The sequence below is a fragment of the Mercenaria mercenaria genome, unplaced genomic scaffold (assembly GCF_021730395.1).
Source record: "Mercenaria mercenaria strain notata unplaced genomic scaffold, MADL_Memer_1 contig_631, whole genome shotgun sequence".
Lineage (NCBI taxonomy): Eukaryota > Metazoa > Mollusca > Bivalvia > Venerida > Veneridae > Mercenaria > Mercenaria mercenaria.
Window position 1 is genome coordinate 1 of NW_026463517.1, and position 20,961 is coordinate 20,961.

The 20,961-nt window shown below is 34.0% G+C and overlaps 1 protein-coding gene across 1 annotated transcript; it reads left to right on the forward strand.

Moving 5' to 3' along the window:
* Window positions 1-4,827: 4,827 nt before the first annotated feature.
* Window positions 4,828-11,387, forward strand: LOC128554673 (multiple epidermal growth factor-like domains protein 10; the record flags this gene model as incomplete). Its single annotated transcript, XM_053535981.1, has 8 exons — window positions 4,828-4,972; window positions 5,140-5,271; window positions 5,458-5,595; window positions 7,637-7,774; window positions 8,298-8,427; window positions 8,809-8,894; window positions 9,627-9,683; window positions 11,183-11,387. Coding segments are annotated over 8 exons (843 nt in total), but the record flags the coding sequence as incomplete, so codon positions are not given.
* Window positions 11,388-20,961: the final 9,574 nt, after the last annotated feature.

Sequence of the window (20,961 nt, forward strand, 5' to 3'; positions counted from 1 at the left end):
CATCAGCATACAAGAGAACCTTGTCATCAACAACAGCTGACATATCAGTCTCACAGATTAAAAACAACAGAGGACCGAGGATAGCTCCTTACGGTACACCACAGGTGACCGGTGCCTCTGAATACATTGTGCCTGAAAAATCGACCAACTGATGTCTATCAGATAGATAAGACCTTAACCAACAGCTTCGAGTTCCATTAGTAAAATACCATGATTGACCGTGTCAAGGGCCTTCTGCAGATATAGAAGTACCATTCCGACCAAGTTACATTGTCCATGTTAAAGCGAATAAAATCAGAAAGATGAATATGGCAAGTGTCAGTTGAAAACCCACGTCTAAATCCAGACTAAAATACTGTAGAGAAGCATCTTTTCATTAAGATAGGCTTCCACTTGGTCATAAATAACCCGTTCAAAATCTTAGATATAATAATAGGTATCGACACAGGCCGATAATTACCAATTTCGTCTTGTCGTTCTTTTTTATGAAGGTGGATAACTGTAGCTGACTTCAGGTCATTTGGAATGGAACCCTGAATAATTGAAAAATTGACAATATGGGCAAAAGGGCATGCAATAATAGATGCACTATTCTTTACAAATCTAGAAGGAATGCCATCCAAGCCAGTTGCCTTATTAGCACTTAAATTATTTAAATACTCTAAAACTTTATTATCAGAGATAATGCTAAAAAATAGTTATTTAGAACAACACCTTTTGAAGAATAAAGATTACTAACAAAACTTTACCATACTTGTTGGAAACAAGAGGTAGTTTTTCAACCAGTTTAGAAGCAACATTTGTATAAAAGGAATTAAAATGCTCGGCTACATTCAATTGATCTAAAACAATATCTCCATCCTATTTTACATGCAGAAACAACACCTTTTTTAGGAGGAAATCCCAACTGTTTCAATGTATGCCACAGAGATTTAGAATTGTTCTTGTAAAATTCTAGTTTCTCCTTGAAGTAGTTCTGTTTGGCTTAAACACAATATTTTGAGTTTTATTTCTGATGAAAGATTCAATGTTGTTATATTTTAGTTTTTTAATCATATGGTTCATTTACTGTATATGCTTATCAGTATTCCACTTATGTCAGTGCTAAGGGACGTGAGGGGTTTTACACATTTCATTTTTCTTCAGTTATCAGACTCAATCGAACCGACCATGCCAATCTATATTTTCCTAAGTTGCTTTCCGTGCTCTTCCAAATGAATTTTATAAATTTGATTAGGAAATTATTGGTCGTATTTCCTTGATTGTAAATTAATCACAAAAATGTAACTTTTATAAGTTTTACGGAAAATATGATTAACAAAATATTGATATTTACATGGAAGCAAGTACAATGATGTTCATAAGAAGCATTTGCTCATGAAACTAGATTTATAACAAATTCATTTTATATTCAGTTGTTGAAAGCTATTACAAATTTGTGAGTCTGATAAAGAAACTTAAGACCAAAATCTGAAAACGCGTTTCTGCCAATATAATAAGCTACCTGCATATGCTTAAATATTTTAGTGTAACTTGTTTTCCCTGAGAAAATTATATCGTCAATATTACTCCGACATGACCGATGACACCCTACTTAAACCCAAACAATACGTCGGGCTTGTAAAAGGTCATATGATGTGATACCGATCAATCTATTTATTAGACATAGCAAGCGAATCCGTGACGTGAAAATGATGCTTAACTCTCAAAATATTTCTATATCTATAGTCTTTTTAAACAATGACTGAACGGTTTGCCTTTTCCCGATAACATCCCGGTCGACATTACTTAGTACTTTAAATTTAGTGTCGCAATAGATCATGTATTATACCTCTCTTCATATTAATTGCATTGCTTTCAGTATGTGTAGATGGATATTATGGACACGAATGTATGCAAAACTGTAGTACAAACTGTGTCGGAGGATATTTAAACTGCGACAACGTCTTTGGATAAAAACACAAAACAGTTAAATTAGGTACATAACTTCGTAGAAGGCTTAAGCTTTAGACTGATTTTTAAAAGTCGTAAAGGAATGTTGGTAATCATAGAATACAATAATAAGAAACTCGTTTCATAAAACCTGCTCTGATATACTGATATACGCTATGTGTAAGATTACATTTAATATACCTATTTCAAAAAATTGTATTGATCCTCTGAATGGAAGCTGAAATTCGGAAGACAACGTCAGTCATCGGCCGGCATTGTTCTATTTTTTATATCATTGGAATCAATGCGAGTAGCTAGGCATATCTTCCTCTGTTGCACTGCTGAGCATTTGTTAGGTTTTCTTTATTTAAATGTTTCAGCAAGCCGTTTATGATTTCCTTTGCAATGTTCTTTCGCATTTCCCTTTTTTTTAGTTTTGTGTGTGCATATTTACTTTTAACCATCTGTTTTGTTCGTGTGTTGTTTGTTTGAATAAAGCTCTGTGTGCTTATGTTTTTTACTTTAAAGAGTAAGGTCCTACTAGGCCATACCAGCTGTAAGGACATGCTATGAAGCCTAAACTAAGAATAAAGTCATTTTTGCTAAATTAACTGTATATTTTTTATCCCTGCTGCCAAGATAAGCATCTTCCATGTACATATTTTATGCTGTATTGTATGGCTGCCAATTTTATTTTTCCTATATACTTTATTATGCCCCCCTTCGAAGAAGGAGGGGTATATTGTTTTGCAGATGTCGGTCGGTCGGTCGGAATGTAGACCAATCCGTTTCCGGATGATAACTCAAGAACGCTTGGGCCTATGATCATGAAAGTTGATAGGGAGGTTGGTCATCACCAGTAGATGACCCCTATTGATTTTGAGGTCTGTATGTCAAAGGTCAAGGTCACAGTGACCCTGAATAGTAAAACGGTTTCCGGATGATAACTCAAGAACACTTGGGTCTAGGATCATGAAAGTTGCTAGGGAGGTTGGTAATGACCAGCAGATGACCCATATTGATTTTGAGATCAGTATGTTAAAGGTCAAGGTCACAGTGACCCTGAAAAGTAAAACGGTTTCCGGATGATAACTCAAGAACGCTTACGCCTAGGGTCACAAAAGTTGATAAAGAGGTTGGTGATGACCAGCAGATGACCCCTATTGATTTTTAGGTCAGTATGTCAAAGGTCAAGGTCACAGTGACCAGAAACAGTAAAATGTTTTCCAGGCAATAACTCTAGAACGCTTGGGCCTAGTTTCAGGAAAATTGATAGTTAGGTTGGCCATGACCAGCAGATGACCCCTATTGATTTTGAGGTCATTAGGTCAAAGGTCAAGGTCACATTGGCCAGGAACAGTTAAAACGGTTTCTGATCTTCTTGTCCAAAACCATACGGCCTAGGGCTTTGATATTTGGTATGTAGCAAAATCTAGTGGTCCTCTACCAAGATTGTTCAGATTATTTCCCTGGGGTCAAATATGGCCCCACCCCGGGGGTCACATGGTTTACATAGACTTATATATATATATATATATATATATATATATATATATATATATATATATATATATATATATATAGGAAAAAAATTGAAAAACCTCACGTCCAAAACAACAGGGCCTAGGGCTTTGATATTTTGTATATGACATCATCGAGTGGTCCTCTACTAAGATTATTCAAATTATTCCCCTAGGGTCAAATATGGCTCCGCCCTGGGGGTCACATGGTTTACATAGACTTATATAGGGAAAAACTTTGAAAATCTTCTTGTCCAAACCACAAAGACTATGGCTTTGACATTTTGTTATGTAGCATCATTTAGTGGTTCTCTACCAAGTTTGTTCAAATTATCCCTCTAGGGTCAAATATGGCCCCGCCCCAGGGGTCATATGGTTCATATAGACTTATATAGGAAAAAAAATTAAAATCTTCATGTCAATAACTTACATCATTCAAATTTGGACCACATGTATAGTTTTGAGTGGCAAGATGAACCTTGACATGAGTTGACCTTGATCTTGACCTAGTGACCTACTTTCACATTTCTGTAGCTACAGCCTTCAAATTTGGACCAATTGCATAGGTTTGTGTACCGAAAAAAAACTTTGACCTTGTTATTGACCTAGTGACCTACTTTCACATTTTTGAAGGTACAGGCTTCAAATTTGGACCACATGCATAGTTTTTTGTTCCAAAATAAAATTTGACCTTGATTTTGACCTAGTGAACTACTTTCACATTTCTGTAGCTACAGCTTTATTTGGACCACATACACATTGTTTTGTACCGAAATGAAAATTGACATTGATTTTGACCTTGAGCTTGTCTTGAAATTTGAAACATTCAAAAATGGCTCAGTGGATGGCGCCAAGATCACTCTGTAATCTCTTGTTAGGTTAATAGGTTAAAGGTCAAGGTCAGATAAAACCAGAATGGTAGAACTTTTGTTTACAGTGAGCATATAATTTCTGTTCCTTGTGCAATTACTGAATGCATCAAGGGTGGCATTTCGTGTTCGACGAGCACTTGTCTCCTCAGGTTTTTGCTTTCTTGTATATATGTGCTATTTATTACAGGTCTATATTAGTTTGCATTTAATCATTTAACCATGTCATCTTAGCCAAACTGCCCTTTATTTGTATCTTATATGTTTCAACACGTTTAAACTATTCGATATTCTTTCATTTTAGCCGCTTTGTTCTATACTGTGTTGGTGCGCCGTAAAACCCAAATAAAATACATAAATTGTTAATTTCTGTTTTATGTTGGGGTTTTTTTTTTGTCGGGAAAGGGCTCGGGAAGAAGCTTGTTAATATCCGATGTCTCTTGTATCCGGTATCTTATAAGAAAAAAGTCTTTATAACTACGTTGTACCGTCTTTTCATTCCACAGTATGTCCTACAGGACGTTGTGGGGGGGGGGATAAATTGTGCAAACGCCTGCGGAGATTGTGTATCAGGAAATTGCCGACATACAGATGGTGTTTGTGATGGGGGTTGTGCTGCAGGGGTGAAAAGCACTCCTCACTGTGACGAAGGTAGTGTTACACAACATGTCAGAGTTTCTAGTTTGTGTAAAATCATCCGTACAAAGTCATTGCTATTTTCAATTATACATGTTGTTATAGAATAAAATACGATAGGAACTACTTAACATACTATTGACCTCCTGATTTCGTTTATACGTTTGTTTGTTATTAATTAGAATGCCACGGTGGAAGCTATGGTATCAATTGTTCCGGAGTTTGCAGCAATACATGCAAAGATGTATGCAGGAAGCAGACTGGAGAGTGTAAATATTGTAAAAGTGGCTGGCATGGTGCAAATTGCACGCTAGGTAAGGTATTTTAACTAACATAATTAAATCGTCCAGCCTGCTGTGCATAATTACCAACGTGATTTGTACATTTGATTGCCCTATCGGTCATACCTAGTATCATTTTTATTGATTTGATATTGGTTGTTTGTTGTCATACCTGATAAAACTAATCTGATACATCGTATGTATATATATACTTTGAAGAATGCAAAGATGGAAGCTGGGGTGAAAACTGCAAACGAACTTGTTTGACATGCCGTAATGAAACATGCAACAGAATTAACGGGGCTTGTTATAGCCAGTGCAAGCCTGGTTTCAAACAAACAGAATACTGTGATCAAGGTAAAAACAAACGCGTGGTAAATGCACGTTATCAGAATTCAGAGATATGTATGTAATCGGTAGAACTGTTAGCAATATACCCATTTATGAACAAAATGTAATTGATTTAAACATGTGTAATGATTGTAATTGTAAAATCTACGTTTTGTTAAACAAGAGGAGAAAGATGGACCTAGGTCGCTCACCTGAATAACACACTATAGCAATGTAAACTTGTTTGACCTAGAGATTTCATGGAGACAAATATTCTAACCAATTATCATTAAAATTTGGCCAAAATTGCGGCCTCTTGAATGTAAACAAACATTTTCTTTGATTTGACCTAGTGACTTAGTTTTTAAACCCACATGATCCAGATTCGTACTTTTCGAAGACTTTATGAAATTGAACATTCTGACAAAGTTCCAGGAAGATTTAAGCAATAAAGTTGCCGTTAGAGTGCATAGTTTTCCCTTTGATTTTACCTAGTGATCTACTTTTTTACCCCTCGTAATCCAAATATGAAATAGTTTAAGACTTTTTGATATTCTGACACAGCGTTATGACGATAGATTTAAAAATGTGGCCCCTGGATTGTAAAAATATATTATTAAATTTGATCAGGTGACCTACTTTTTGACCCCACGTAAATCAGTTAAAAATCATTTAAAATTTTATGCAGACGGATATTCTGACCAAGCTTCATGCACATCAAATGAAAACGCATACGCAATGTGTTTCTTTATTTTTATCAGATGACCTACGTTTTTACCAAGATGACCCAAAGTTCGAAGTTGGGTTAAAGATAAACAATTTGACCAAGTTCATATAGATAGTATCATAAACGTTGCCTCTAGAGTGTTACCAAGTTTATTTTATTTGACCGAATAACCGAGTTTCTGAGCTCACATAACCTTATTTCGAGCTTGACCGAGAAGTCATCAAGACAAACATTTTGACCAATTCTCATGAGTTTCAGACTTACTCTGTTGACTCTAAAGTGTTAAAAAATTCTTTGATCTAGCCTAGTGACCTAGTCTTTGACCCCACATAACCCAGTTTCGAATTTGACCTAGATATCATCAAAATAAACATTCTGACCAAGATTCTTAAAGGTCAAATCACAAATGCGTCCTCTAGAATGTTCACAAGCTTTTCCTTTGATTTGACCAGGTGACCTAGTTTTTAATCCCACGTGACCCAGATTTAATTTTACCTAGAGATCATCCAGACAAACATTCTAACCAATTCTCAGGAGTTTTTAAACTTAAATCATGGGCTCTAGTGTGCTAACAAGATTTTCCTTTGATCTGACCTGCTCACCTAGTTTTTGACCCCACATGACCAAGTTTCAAACTGTATCTAGATATTATAAAAAAAAAAAAAACACTATGACCAAGTTTCATAAAGATTGGCTCACAACTGTGTTCACAATGCATATGTTGACGGATGACGCACGGCGGACTCCGACGGACGCTGGACAATGACCGGTCACAATAACTTAGTGCTCAGGTGAGTTAAAAACGAACCCACACTACATAAAGGCGATTACTATAAGATCAAAATGCCTATATCATCTTTATGTATTATATCTTATTGTATGTTGTTATCAATACATACAAAACAGTAATTAAGAACAATAACAAATACAAATGCAAAAATTATTTGATCAAACGATAAGAGTGATCTTCGCATGTAAGATAAAGAAAAATATGTGTTATTTTATTCTATGAATAACATTATGGATCTTGTGGACTAGGAACTAGGATTGAAGACTGCAAATACATTAACTGAAACAGATTTATAATAAAGGACACAAAACTAAAAACGAATTATGAAAACTAATGGAAACAATGGAAAAAGAAGAAAGAGCTGTTCTTAGGACACAGTGCATACAGACCTATTTCAGTACAAATTGTGATGGCAAAGATATAACCATCTTCGTCGATGCCTTTCTCTTCAGCAAATGACAGTGAGGTCAAGTTAAGAACTGAATGTCCGTCTTTTAGTTTGCAAAACTAGTAAAGCAAATAGATATTAAATACAGCCAATCTCTTTACAGAATGCAGCAGTGGATGGTATGGGTTAAACTGCTCTGAAGAATGTACTCGTAACTGCAAAGACGTTACATTCTGCAGGAAGACGGACGGGTCATGCATAGAATGCAAACCTGGACTGGAAGGGAAAATATGTGACCAGGGTAATGAGTATTTACCTTTGCTATCTGTTGATTTAATATCAACGAGACCGGGACACACTCGTTGTTTAAATTTATTAAAAGAACATCGAATGGTACGTACGGTGCGCTGTTGTGTAACCGTGGTTAAGGAACGTAGCATCCCCCTTTTGAATATTCATCCTTGTTCCACTTTACTCTTCACCCGCATCCTCCCCCACTTCTACCCTCTACCCCATTCCGCCCTCTTTTTCTATATTTTAAAATGATGCTGTTGATGGATTTTTGAAGCAACCCGTCTATAATATTTTTCCGTTACAACTTCTTTTTGTTGTAGGCCTACTTTGGAAATACATGGCTCTGAGAAATTTACCCTTACCTATTATCTTTTGTGGTATCTAATTTTTATCTATTTTTGTTAACTTCGTTACTGTATTTAAGACTGGATGAGTTTCTTTCTGCAAATAAGAAAAAATGCATAAATTTGAATGATTATGTTCTTACATTTTAACCTTCGGACAATCTGGTATACTCTCATCTGTTTCAGCTGTTCAGCAGAAGGAAACGATGATGCATATTTCTGGAGGAGGAATTGCGGCGATTGTTGTAACTTTTATTGTTCTGATTTTCTTCAGTGTTGTTGTTACGGTATTCATTTCAAGGAAAAGGCTACATATGTACGTATATGGGAAGTTGCAAATACATTGATACAAGTATATAGCGTATTAAATAATTAATGATTTTATGCGTTATATATGACCACTTTATGTTTAGGAAATAATCGACTCTACTGTGTTCATTTTATGTTTAATCATTATCAGAATGGAACAGGGAAAATATTTGCCTACAAATCAGTAAGTACACGATAATACATACCAATATAATGAAAGGTTCAGAACGGGTGGAAACTACGAATTCTGTTTCTATTGTCACAATCTATCAAAACGGCCTGAAAATAGCTCGCAATATCCGTATATTCCTTTTCATTCTAGGGCGTATAACTTGTTAAATTGACATACGATTTTACACGTAACTCTTAACATGTCAATATCTTTCAGAAAACACAACAAATTTGAAAATGAAACAGTGTCGTATTCAAACGTGTTAGCCGCAGAGACTAGTGGGTCCGTTTTGAAAACGCCAGGTTAGTTTTCCGTTTATCTTGTTGAATCCAATGCAACGTCCAACTGTACAGTAAAAGCTACATTAAAAGAACGCAGTCGACAATACAGCTCTTCACATTCAAGTAGGAGAATGTGTAAATGTATACACTAACACAGTGGTTGTGACCATATACAAACTATTATAAATAAGTGAAATACTACTTTCATAGAAGTAATAAACAGACCAAAGATACATGAAAAAGGGATACAACCTTGTAAGTTTGATCTATGTAACTGGCTTCGAAACTTACTCAACCATGTTTCTATATTTGGATTGTGCTTGCAACTAAAGGATGAGTATTAACAGAGCTACTAGTTGATAGAATGAGAATGAAAATAAAATCTCTCGTGTCAAATCATTGCCTTTTATACACTATTTCTTTATCATTAGGAGCTGGTGTTAAATCTGAACGCAAATGTTAAGTTATGCTTTATTTTCTGTTCATAAACCTTTTGAGAAAATTTACCTTTTAAAGCATGCAACGCAGACAAGTAGCTCAATACCTAAGACATTACACTATTTTTCAAGATTGACGTCGTATTCTAAAAGGGGCATTAACAACGCTTTTCATTACAATTAAGTATTTATAACACCTACAAAGAAAGACTGCTCTTGTATTTCTGTAATCATATATTTTTTCCTTACTCTACCATATAACATGTGTTCATACTTTACATTACATTAAGTGTTGATATACCTTAAAACATTTCAGAATCGAACCTGAATGTGGAAATGGAGAATGTTTACGACATTATAAAAAGGACAAGCGGTAACCAACATTTAATCTCAAGTCACGAATCATAAAAAATGCTAATATTCTCTCATTCTTATTTGTTCTGTTTTAAATTATACCGAAAAGCGCAAAATATGTGTTCCTCAAAAATATATATTATCTAGTTGGGTAATTTATGAATATGCAGTGTGGTGTGATGGAGCCTTACCTTTGACATTCGAAACTATAAAACTACGAGGGGTGTTCAAATATGAATCCAACTAGGCCAATTTGCAGAAGTGCTTAACAAACAATGCCAAAATAATTATCTAAATCCTTCAAAATAGAAAGTTTCAGTCTTTTAATCCAATTTTTAAAGGCGTTATCATAATCTTTTCGAGGTATACTGTTCAAACACTGGAAAATAGCCGAACGGAGATTTTTGCGAGTTTGATATTTTCTTTCAGCAAGGTGTTTTTTAGCCTCGGAAATAGAAAAAGTCACAAGGGGCAAGATCTGGCGAATAAGGATGTTGAGGAAGCTTGACAACCTATTCCTGTTTCAGATATTTTCCTACAATGGCCGCTTTGTGTGACGAAACATTGTCATACAACAATCTGACACCACGGAGACCAGTTGCTGGTCGACGGTTTGCGAAATATTTCTTTAATTTATGAACGACCTTGCCTTTGTAAAACTTGGCATTTACAGATTTACCCTGTCGTACGGCAATTGGAATAGCAGGACCTTGATTTGTAAATAGAATTACATATATTACCTTTTCGACGCTCATTATGCGTTTTGCAATGCAAGGTCTTTGGCTTCCATTTGTTGCCCATATTTTGTTCTGTACCTCTCTCTTGGGCTCATAAAAGTGAACCCACGTTTCTTCGCTAGTGATATTATTTGTGAAAGATCGATTGTTGTATTTAGGGAACTGTTTCGACAATTGGTTGGCGATTCTTACCCGAGCAAGTTTTTGCTCTTCCTTATGTAGATGGGGTTTCCATCTGGTACTTATCCTTCTCACTTTTTAATCACGTCTGAGAATTGTATGAGCAGCTCCTACTGAGATACCAACGTATTTAGTTATATGCCTAGTTGTAAATCTTGCATCGGTAGCAATCAAATCATTTACTTTTCAACTATTTTTGGCGAAGTTGCAGTTTTTGGACGACGTGCATGAGGCGCATCTTTTATTGACACACTTTTAAATGTCTTACACCACCGTGTGACAGATGAAAAGGGAAGTTCATTGTTCCCATAAACACGACATATTTCACTAAATATGTCTTTCGCCTGTATATCAAGAATACAGCAGTTCTTGATATAGGAACTCGTGGTTAAAAGCGAGATATTGGCCTAGTTGCATTCATATTTGAACACCCCTCGTTAATGTATTGCCTATTCTTTAAATATATATTAATACTTGTATGCATGTACAACCGTTTATTCTGTGGTAATCATTAAGTTATGAGAGTTGAACTGCAGGAAATGCAGATATCAATTTCAATATAAGTGTTATTATAATTTACAAAATATATTCTTTATTGCAGGTATTGAACATACCTAGGAGTAATATTGATGCAGGAAGTAATCGTGTCTTGCTTTTTGTACAAATTTAAGCAAATTTCTGAAGCATATCGACAACGAGTGAACTTTACTAGGTTTGCAAATATTTATTAACGTATATTCATGTATGTTTTGAATGAATATGCAAGGGACGAAAACTTGGAAAAAACATTCCAAAGTGTAATAGCCAGAAGTTTGTCTAGTTTGTCTAATATATGTTATCAATATATTAATCTCTATTATTTCTGTGTTCGTTCCGATGATTTTGCTAAATCTGTAAAACCTGCATGTGCACAGACTGTAAAAGTTTAACTACCGTTGAAAAAGCAAAACAATCCATAAACATCCATTTGCTATTGGTCTATGGACTTCTGGTAATGAAGTCCAATTTCATTAATGATATATTTACGTATAATTAACATACAACAGTTAAATATTATTTTGATTTTGCTAATACTCAGTTACTACACCACAAATAATTAAGCAAATGAAATGCTCAGGATTGCGGTTGTACACGAATTAACATTTTATTTTTTACAACAACATCAAAACCAAAGAGTCTAGCTACACTATTTCGAAATTGTGTAGCATTTATTATTAATATTTGATATAATGCAGTATGTTTTGCTTCTCTAGATATAAAGAATTTAACAACTGTGTGCATGTATAATTTGGAATAACATAGATAAGTAAAGTGAATGCATTTAAAACGTGTTTCTGCTTGTATATATTTGACTGTCTTATTCGTCCTCCACTATTATAAATGTACTGAACAGCAAAAGAAACTATCCAGTTTTATAACTGGGGTATTTTTATTAAAAAAAAAACAACTTTAATTTATGAATCATTTGTGTTTTTCATATCAAATTACACTTGAAGAACTTCACGTGTTAAATTTTAAAATATCAATCGACCGTGAAGTCAGTAGTGCCACAATTGCCGTTTTGCACGAAAATCACGTGCGCCTGTGATTAACAATTGTCTTTGTGAAATTTTATTGTCATTGGAACTATTGATAACTGACTAACTCGAAAAACAGCATAAAGTTTAAAAAATATTGTCGGCTGCACCGCACGACTGAATCAAATTTAGCGCGAGCGCCCAATTGGTGTGTTACAATGCAACTGACGCGCAGAAGATATTGCCTTTTAAACAGCTATTGTGGGACTACTTGCCTTCAAGGTTTATTGATTTTTAAAAATTTATCACGTGAAGTTCTTCAAGTGTAATTTTGGTATGAAGAAACAATTCAAATTTGAATAATTATTTTTTTTATTTCAAAACATACCGGTTATACATCTGGGTAGTTTCTTTTGCTGTTCAGTATATTTACGACATGTGTATGTCTTATATAATTTGAAATGCAATGTTTCAATAATATATTTGTAGTTTAGGAATAAAGCACTCAGAATAATGTAAAGAATGATACAATTAGAGTATGATAGTATACAAAATACTATCTAAATGTGCCTTGAGTGTATGCACAAACACAAACTGCGGAAGACTGCGGAAGAGCAATTCAAAATGCTTGTATAACTGTTTGAGTAAGCCTAGGTTGCCTTTCTTGTAATATTAGTACGTTGATAGCCTTTATTATTTGTGAGACATGAAATCAATTCTATTAAGAATCAATACTAAAAGTCATATACTTTGTAATCTGATCAATTTTATGCAATTGTTGTTTTCTAATAACACATTCTTGTGTGTATTTTTGTGACTGATTCAATTGAATAAAAGTATGTATTTGCGTGTTTCGTTATTTTTGAAGATTTGATTAGTTAGGTACAATATGTCTAATGCTGAGCTAAGTTATAAAAGTACTTTCAGTATTTTAAAGATATTTCTCTTAAGGCGGTTCTGGGTATTGGGGTAAGTTGTGCATGAGGTGTCAGCACATTCAATTACCCCTCATGAATAGACTCAGTTAAAATAATTCTGCTTTCAGTTTGCTTGATTTCTTTCTATATTTCCAAATGACATTCTTATAGATTTTATAATTATTGATAAGATAAATGTAATAGATCAAAATGAAAATTCCACGAAAACCAGTTTTTCAAACCGCAGACCATTTTACCAATATTATAAGCACGAAACTAGCTAAAATTTAAAGTGTATAAAACGAAGTATGATTTTTGATTAACTTTACTTACTTACTTTAGTTATTTACTTACTTTACTTTCCCATAGATAATAAACAACTGTGCAAAGTTTCAAAACCACAGCTGCTATAGTAAAATAGGTATAATTTGTCTTAACATAAAGTACTAAGAATTAAAACCTGAAGCACCGAGAACACGACAAACAGTAAACATTGCAGACTCGGTTTGATTGAGTCTGTTAGATAGATAGATAGATAGATAGATAGATAGATTTATTTCGGTATATCACAGATGTACATACATGGTTAAAACAAACATAATGCATACATAATACAGATTATTAAATGTATACACAAGTGTTGAACCATGTTATGCACATCAGTACTAAGGATAACACAAAAAAGGGAAAAGTGATTCTCTTTTATTTCCATTGTGGCCCTTGACATTGATGGCACAACATAGAAAGGCATATATAAATGAAAAGACTCAATGGTATCACACTTATATAATATCACAGACCTAGCTTACAACAATAAAATTATAGAAATAATGAGCAGCATATAGTAACCATATCATAAAAAGACTAGAAATTAAAAGTAATATACTATCTGAGCAGTTAACTTTTAAAAAAAGCAGTTAGATCTTAAAAATGTAAAAATAAAAAAATTTAAGCCAACACTGTCTTGAACTGTTTAATGCTGCGTATTTGGTGGGACAACTTATTCCAAAGGGTACAACCCTGATATGCAAAAGACTTCCTACCAAACCCTTTAACTTTAGGAATACAGAAACAGCCACTGTCACTAAAATTTAACTTAGATGAATCTGACTGGGGACAGGCAGTTACTCTAAATCGTGTGTTACGGCTATGCATGGAGTAAACAGGGTTAAAATGTTCTCCCAAATGTTCCGGTGCCATACCTGATTTAACCTTAAAGACATGACACAATATAATTTCGTCAACCATTTTTTTCAACTGGCAACCATTTTAAATATTTAAACTGGTCTAGACCTATATGAACCATTGGATCCATATTCAAAACAAATCTTATCAGTTTGTTTTTGGTTGTCTGAAGTCTATTTTTCAGATATTGTGTCAGCCCCTGATTCCAGAAGGAACAGGTATAGTCAAAGTGACACTGAATAAGGGAACTAACCAATAACTTTCTGGTATGCTGTGTTAAAAAATCACGTTTTCTATATAAAAACTTTAACCTAGCATTGACTTTAATAATTACTGACCTAGCCATAGACTCACAATTTAAGCTTTGATCCAAAGTGGCACCAAGATACTTGACAGATTGAACAGCATCTATGACCTTACCATAGCAAGTTATATTCATATTTGGTTGAGTCCTTAGTTTGGGTTTAGATCCAAATAAAATGAACTCTGTTTTGCCTAAATTCAAATATAATTTGTTACCTATAAGCCATTCACAGACTATTTCCAGTTCTATGGTAAGCACAGACTCAATTTGACTCAGTTTGACCATTGACCATTGCTTTTACCTGTTCACATAGATTAAAAATAAAAGCGGTCCAAGTATGGAGCCCTGTGGAACACCACATATGATACTAGAAAAAGAAGATAAAATACCTGATATATCAACCAGTTGGTGTCTGACACACAGATAAGACCTAAACCATCTATTGACATTATCACTTAACCCGAGGGATTCTGATTTCATTAATAAAATACCATGGTCAACAGTGTCAATAGCCTTTTGCAGATCAAGAAGTACCGTTCCTACCATATGACCCTTATCCATCTGAAAACGTATTAAGCCGGACAAAAGTATGAGACATGTATCAGTCGAAAAAACCTGCCTGAAGCCAGACTGAAAACTACAAAGCAATTTTTTATCATTAAGATTAGCTTCAAGTTGATCACATATTACTTTTTCAAAACATTTTAAAATGATACTTAGAATAGATACTGGGCGAAAGTTGCCAACTTGTGTTTTGTCATTTTTCTTAAATAATGGTACAACTCGGGCAGGCTTAAGATCATCCGGCACTACACCTTGTATAATTTACAAATAATAACATGAGTAAGAGGACTTGCTGTAATAGAGACACTGTCTCGAACAAACCGAGCTGGTATTTGGTCTAAGCCAGTAGCTTTATCGGCATTAAGCTGATTTAAATATTTCAAAACACTGTTTTCAGAAACGACTGAAAAGGAATAACTATTCGGTTTAACACCTTTATCTCTATAAGACCTTGAAATAAATTTATTTCCAAACTTATTATAGCACTGTGGAAGGTTCTCAACAAGCTAAGAAGCAACGGTTGTGTAAAAAGTATTAAATGTTTCAGCTACTTTCAATTTGTCAAAACAGATTTCACAATCCACTTTCAAACCTATGTTACTAGAAACAGAAAGCAGATCAAGAGATTTTAAAGTCTTCCATAGAGTTTTTGAGTCAGACTTATTTTCTTTAAGCTGATCACTGAAATATTTCTGTTTAGCCACATGAATAAGAGACTGAGCTTTATTTCTTAACTATTTAAAATGAGCAAAAGTTTCATCACACCTGTTTTTCTTAAACAAATTATAAGCTTTATCTCTTTCAGGAATAGATTGTAAGATTTCTGTATTAATCCAAGGCTCAGTTCGCTGTTTAATACGAGCTTGTTTGACTGGAGCAATATTATTCACAGCTGACATAAATATTGATTTAAAGTTATTCCAAGCATTAACAACAGTGTCACTGATGATAACTGGACTCCAGTCAGCATTTAATAAACATTGTTGAAAGGCTTCTCTATTGTAGTTTTTTAATGAATGAAGTTTCACTGTATTGTGTTTACCAATAAATGTTTTAGAAACTTTTCTAGTACAGAAAATCATCTGATGATCACTTACACACATATCAACAACACCACTCTGTGAAATTCTTTCAGAATCTGCCACAAGTATTAAATCAATCGTTGAGCACACTGACGATGAAATTCTAGTAAATTCATTTATCAACTGGGATAAATTCAACATTTCAATAAATGCACAGAATTTTTTTTTAAAGAGTATAATTTTCTAAGCTCGCCACATGTGTGTTAAAATCTCCAAGTAAAATATGTTCAAACTAATTAAAATGACTAGAAGAAGAGTACACAGATTCTAGAAATTTATAGAAATTTAACCGTTTCTGTGGTCTGTATGCAACACCACAAATAATCGGTTTTGATTTCGGTAGTAAAACTTTTACCCAGCTCATCATGACTGAGATCTTCCCAACCATTAAAGGCAATGCCACTACGAATATACATGCATACACCTCCTCCTTGTCGATTCCGGTCTTTACGTCGAATGATATGATTATCAATATGTAGTTCAGAATCATATATTTTATCATCAAGCCAAGTTTCAGTTACACATATACAGGCTGCATTGGTTCTTCTGCATAATAAACGAATTTCTTCAAGTTTTGGAAGAAGATTTCTAATATTCAGATGTATAAAGTGTAGACCTCTGTTCTTAAAACATTTGAATTCTTCACTATATTCTGACGAAGAGTTCTGCACTGTAGGACCTGGACATGAATGTATGTCACCACACAAAAACAAGCATACAGGTACAAAGTTACTAGTACTACTTGCTTTTATCACAATACTCCTCTGCTTCCTTACAGATGAATTATAACTATTTACAAAGTTTTCATAAAAAGACAAGGATCGATCGTATTGTAAAGATGGTGGGTGAGGTACTCCGCTAAAGAGTTTGTAAAAGCTTCATTATTGACGTTTAAAAAGGTAAATGTCTAAAAGCAGCTGTTAACGCCTATGTTATTTTGAAATTATGAATTAGGTGGGTGGGGTACATGATATTATTTCTGATGAATTTCGGAGTTACTGTAAAACAAGCGTTATTCCAATGTGAAAATACATCAAAACAATGAAGTGCTGAACTCTTACTTTAATTTAAAAAGTAAAGTGGGAAAAGTTATCAGTATGTTCGTGTCACAATTTTCGGGGTAAGTATTCTATGTCATCGTGCATAACTGCGAAAAACTATAACATACATAATAAAGCTAAACTATCCGTGTAAATGAGCTGAGAGCTATTTTTCTATTTCCGTTTATTACTTTTCTAAAAAACACATTACAATTTACCGGGTGTTGGCAAAATTTGTCATTTTTGTGCACATGCCTTTACACATGAAAGAAGTCCGAACTATAGGTATGGTGTGCGAGAGGGGCCTGAGCGCTTACGTAGTGCTCATTTACAGGAATTGTACTGCTCAGATAAATATATATATATATATATATATATATATATATATATATATATATATATATATATATATATATATATATATATATATATATGAATTTTATAGGTAGATAAAATTATTTATGTCATTGCTGAACATATGGAGCAAATCGGTCCTATTCTGAAATATGTTAATTTATATACTACGGTAAAAGCCAATCAATTAATTCCTTTTATACCGTTGAACCAGTAGTGAAACGGCATCTTCCTTCTTCGTCAGCATTCAAGAGTGAATAGCACGCTTCTTTCTTTAATTTTATTTTGGCTAATTTCTGGTTTTATCTTACCACCACATCCCATCCCACCTCCTCTTTCAAGTGACAATTTTCTAATTTTGAACGATTTCTCTTAATATGCAAATTCATCTACATTTCTTGATATGCTTTCGGCGGTTATATCCGCCCTAATATGTGAATACATATATTTGTTATGGTATTGGACTGTAACTCCATTCAGATATGAGAACATATCTATTTGTTAAGGACGGTATTTTTTCGCCCAGATATGTGAAATATAAATTTGTTAAGGTATTTTTCGGCGGTATTTTCCGCCCAGACATGTGAAAATATATATTTTTTTTAATGTATTGTTTTGCAAAGGCGGTATTTTTCGCCCAGATATGTGAAAATATATATTTGTTAAGCGGTATTTTTCGCCCAGATATGTGAAAATATATATTTGTTAAGGTATTGTTCGGCAAATAAATATTGCCCTTTTTCAGTCAACACTTAGTTCACTCTTATATTTTCCCATACATAGTCTCAGGGTCAGTGCTTCGTTGTGAACAGATGCACATAAATAACTTTATCATAAGTCCGCAAAGTGCAACAAAAGAAATAGCAGTATCAATTTTGTAATAATATTATTTATTTACAAGGTATGTCTGACAAATGACATCGAGAATTCTAACTTTAGAAAGCTGCATTTTTCAAGTACCTGATTTTTTCCACTTTGGTTAAAAAGAGCTTTTTACAATAGATAATGACTGACTATAGAAGGTAATAAAAATACCATTGACCTAGAGAATGCTACAACCTACTAAACTTCAGAGTTTGTTTAAAATTATATTGCTTTAATTTTATTTGACGTTTGCTTTAATTTAAGGTGAAAAATAAACTAGAACTCTATGATAAAAATCGAATAAATCATTCCGAACATGTTAGAGAGTTAGAAAGCAAACATATCGTACGTATTATTTAGCATGGATGATTTGCACTGTGAATATATACTGTGTGCGCGTGCGTGTGTACGCGTGCGTGTTATTTAAATGTGTCACGTTGTATTTGTTACTACATCTGCTTGTAGCAAGATACTTCGTGTATACGTTACAAGAAATAAACTTTGAATCTTTGAATCTTTTACACTTAACATTTAATTCCACAAGTAAACACACATATACATATATATTTACCTTTACCCTTTATACAATAGGAATATGTTTGTTTTTCCTGTAATATTAAAGCATTAACCCCTCGTGAAAAATAATGCATGTGGCGTTCACTGTTGATATATAATTGTAATATTATATTTTGACGTTACACTGAAACAAACAAACCCTTTTTGCATATTCATTTACATTAAAACAAACAAACAAAAACGGGAACAATGTTTATTTTGTTTGATTGAGAGTAACACCGAAACGACACAGTGAACTTTTCCCAGGTTTTATTGGTGGGGAATTGCTCCAGGGGTCCCTCCAGACATTTTTTGAGGCTCAGACTAGTATTTAGATCGAGACACTAACCTCAGTTGGATGGCTTCCTTACGTGAAAAGTTTAACACCTCAAGTAGGTTTTTGATCCCATGTCGGTGAGTAATTCGAAGCCAGCGACCATGACCATCAAGTTTTTCTTTTGCAAGTATAAAACATAAATATTCAATTAAAATCTTTTCGTAAACATAACTGATACTCTCAATGACATTCACCACGTCGGAAATTACAAATGGTTTGCCGAATACACCATACTTTTAAATACAAAAGTTTACACACCATGTGGGTCGGAAAGCACGAAATTTACATTCTTGAACGTATATGTGAATAGTTACTTTTGAAATGTAAACGAAGGCATAAAAGTAACTGTTTTCATGTTCGTGGTAAGGATCGACTTGTGATTGTCAATGTTCACGATACGGAATATATATGAATGTATAAACACGAGCCGTTTCATCTTACAGGACTTACAAGAACATAGTAAGCGGTTGTTTATTTATTGTATTTATGTTCTAGTAACCTTTGACACTGATTTCGAGGACAGGCCGGGTTTGTGACATATACATGTCTGTTGTTGGGCTGGGAAAAGATAGATCCAAAATTTAAACTAAAAGCTATATTGCATAAATGTTTCGTTATTTCTGTGCAGACAATTCGGTTGTTAAAAGGTTAGAATATCAGAAAATTACAGGAAATAAAACATATCTTTAAAAAAAGTACCGATCTTTCATCATTTGTTTGGTTGGCGCATGATTACAAATTTAATGTTAGTAGGCCGTGATGTCCATGAAGCCGTGTAAAGTGATAATTTTGATGACACGTTGGTTTTATTTTGTAATTGTGAGTAATCGTTAAGTGATCAGAAAGATCGGACAGTGGGATGTTATAAAAAAGTGATGTTTTATTTAGATTAGAAAGTCAATCGTACTCTACAATAAGGAAATCTAAGGTAAAATACTCCTTTTATTTCGTTCACTGAAGAAAACATGGCAGACATATTTTTGTAAAAGAGCGGTGCACGTGTGATTCGTGTAACATAGTTTAACGGCGTTTTGTTAGAAAACTAACGCTCAGCTCATTTACACTGACATATCCTTGAGTGAAGAATATTATATATTTTATATATATGAGAGACTTACGGTACCAAATACTTACCCCGAAAATTTCTATGCATTTTCTTCTAGTGCACTGTTGGGACATGTTTTTGAGTGTCATTGATACTTTATAATTTATTTGGAGATACATTTTCTTATAATTATTAGTTTCTTTTTGATCCCCGTGCATTTCTCGCGTTGTTACGACAATCTCAGTTTTACATAGGAATTTTGCATTGTCGAAATAGCATAGTCCTTAACAATCGTAAAATTCCGGAAGTAAATAAACATGCCCGTCTAGGTTTGACACCACCAAATTGTTTACGAGCAGTAATGGAAAATGCAACACTGCCTACGTCCCTTACCACCGACTTAAGCAGTATTCAATCTTCAAACCTAAATGAGTTGAATCAATGATCCCAAAGGACCAGAAAATATTACGACAATGAGATGAAGTCGGGGCGACTTTTTACGGCCGACACACAAAACGTAACACCCGCTGTTGTGATGTAAATATAATCTGAAAAGTAGATTCCTAGGAAGCACCCTCGGAATACAATTCTTACTACTAAAAGGGTCTTAATTCTG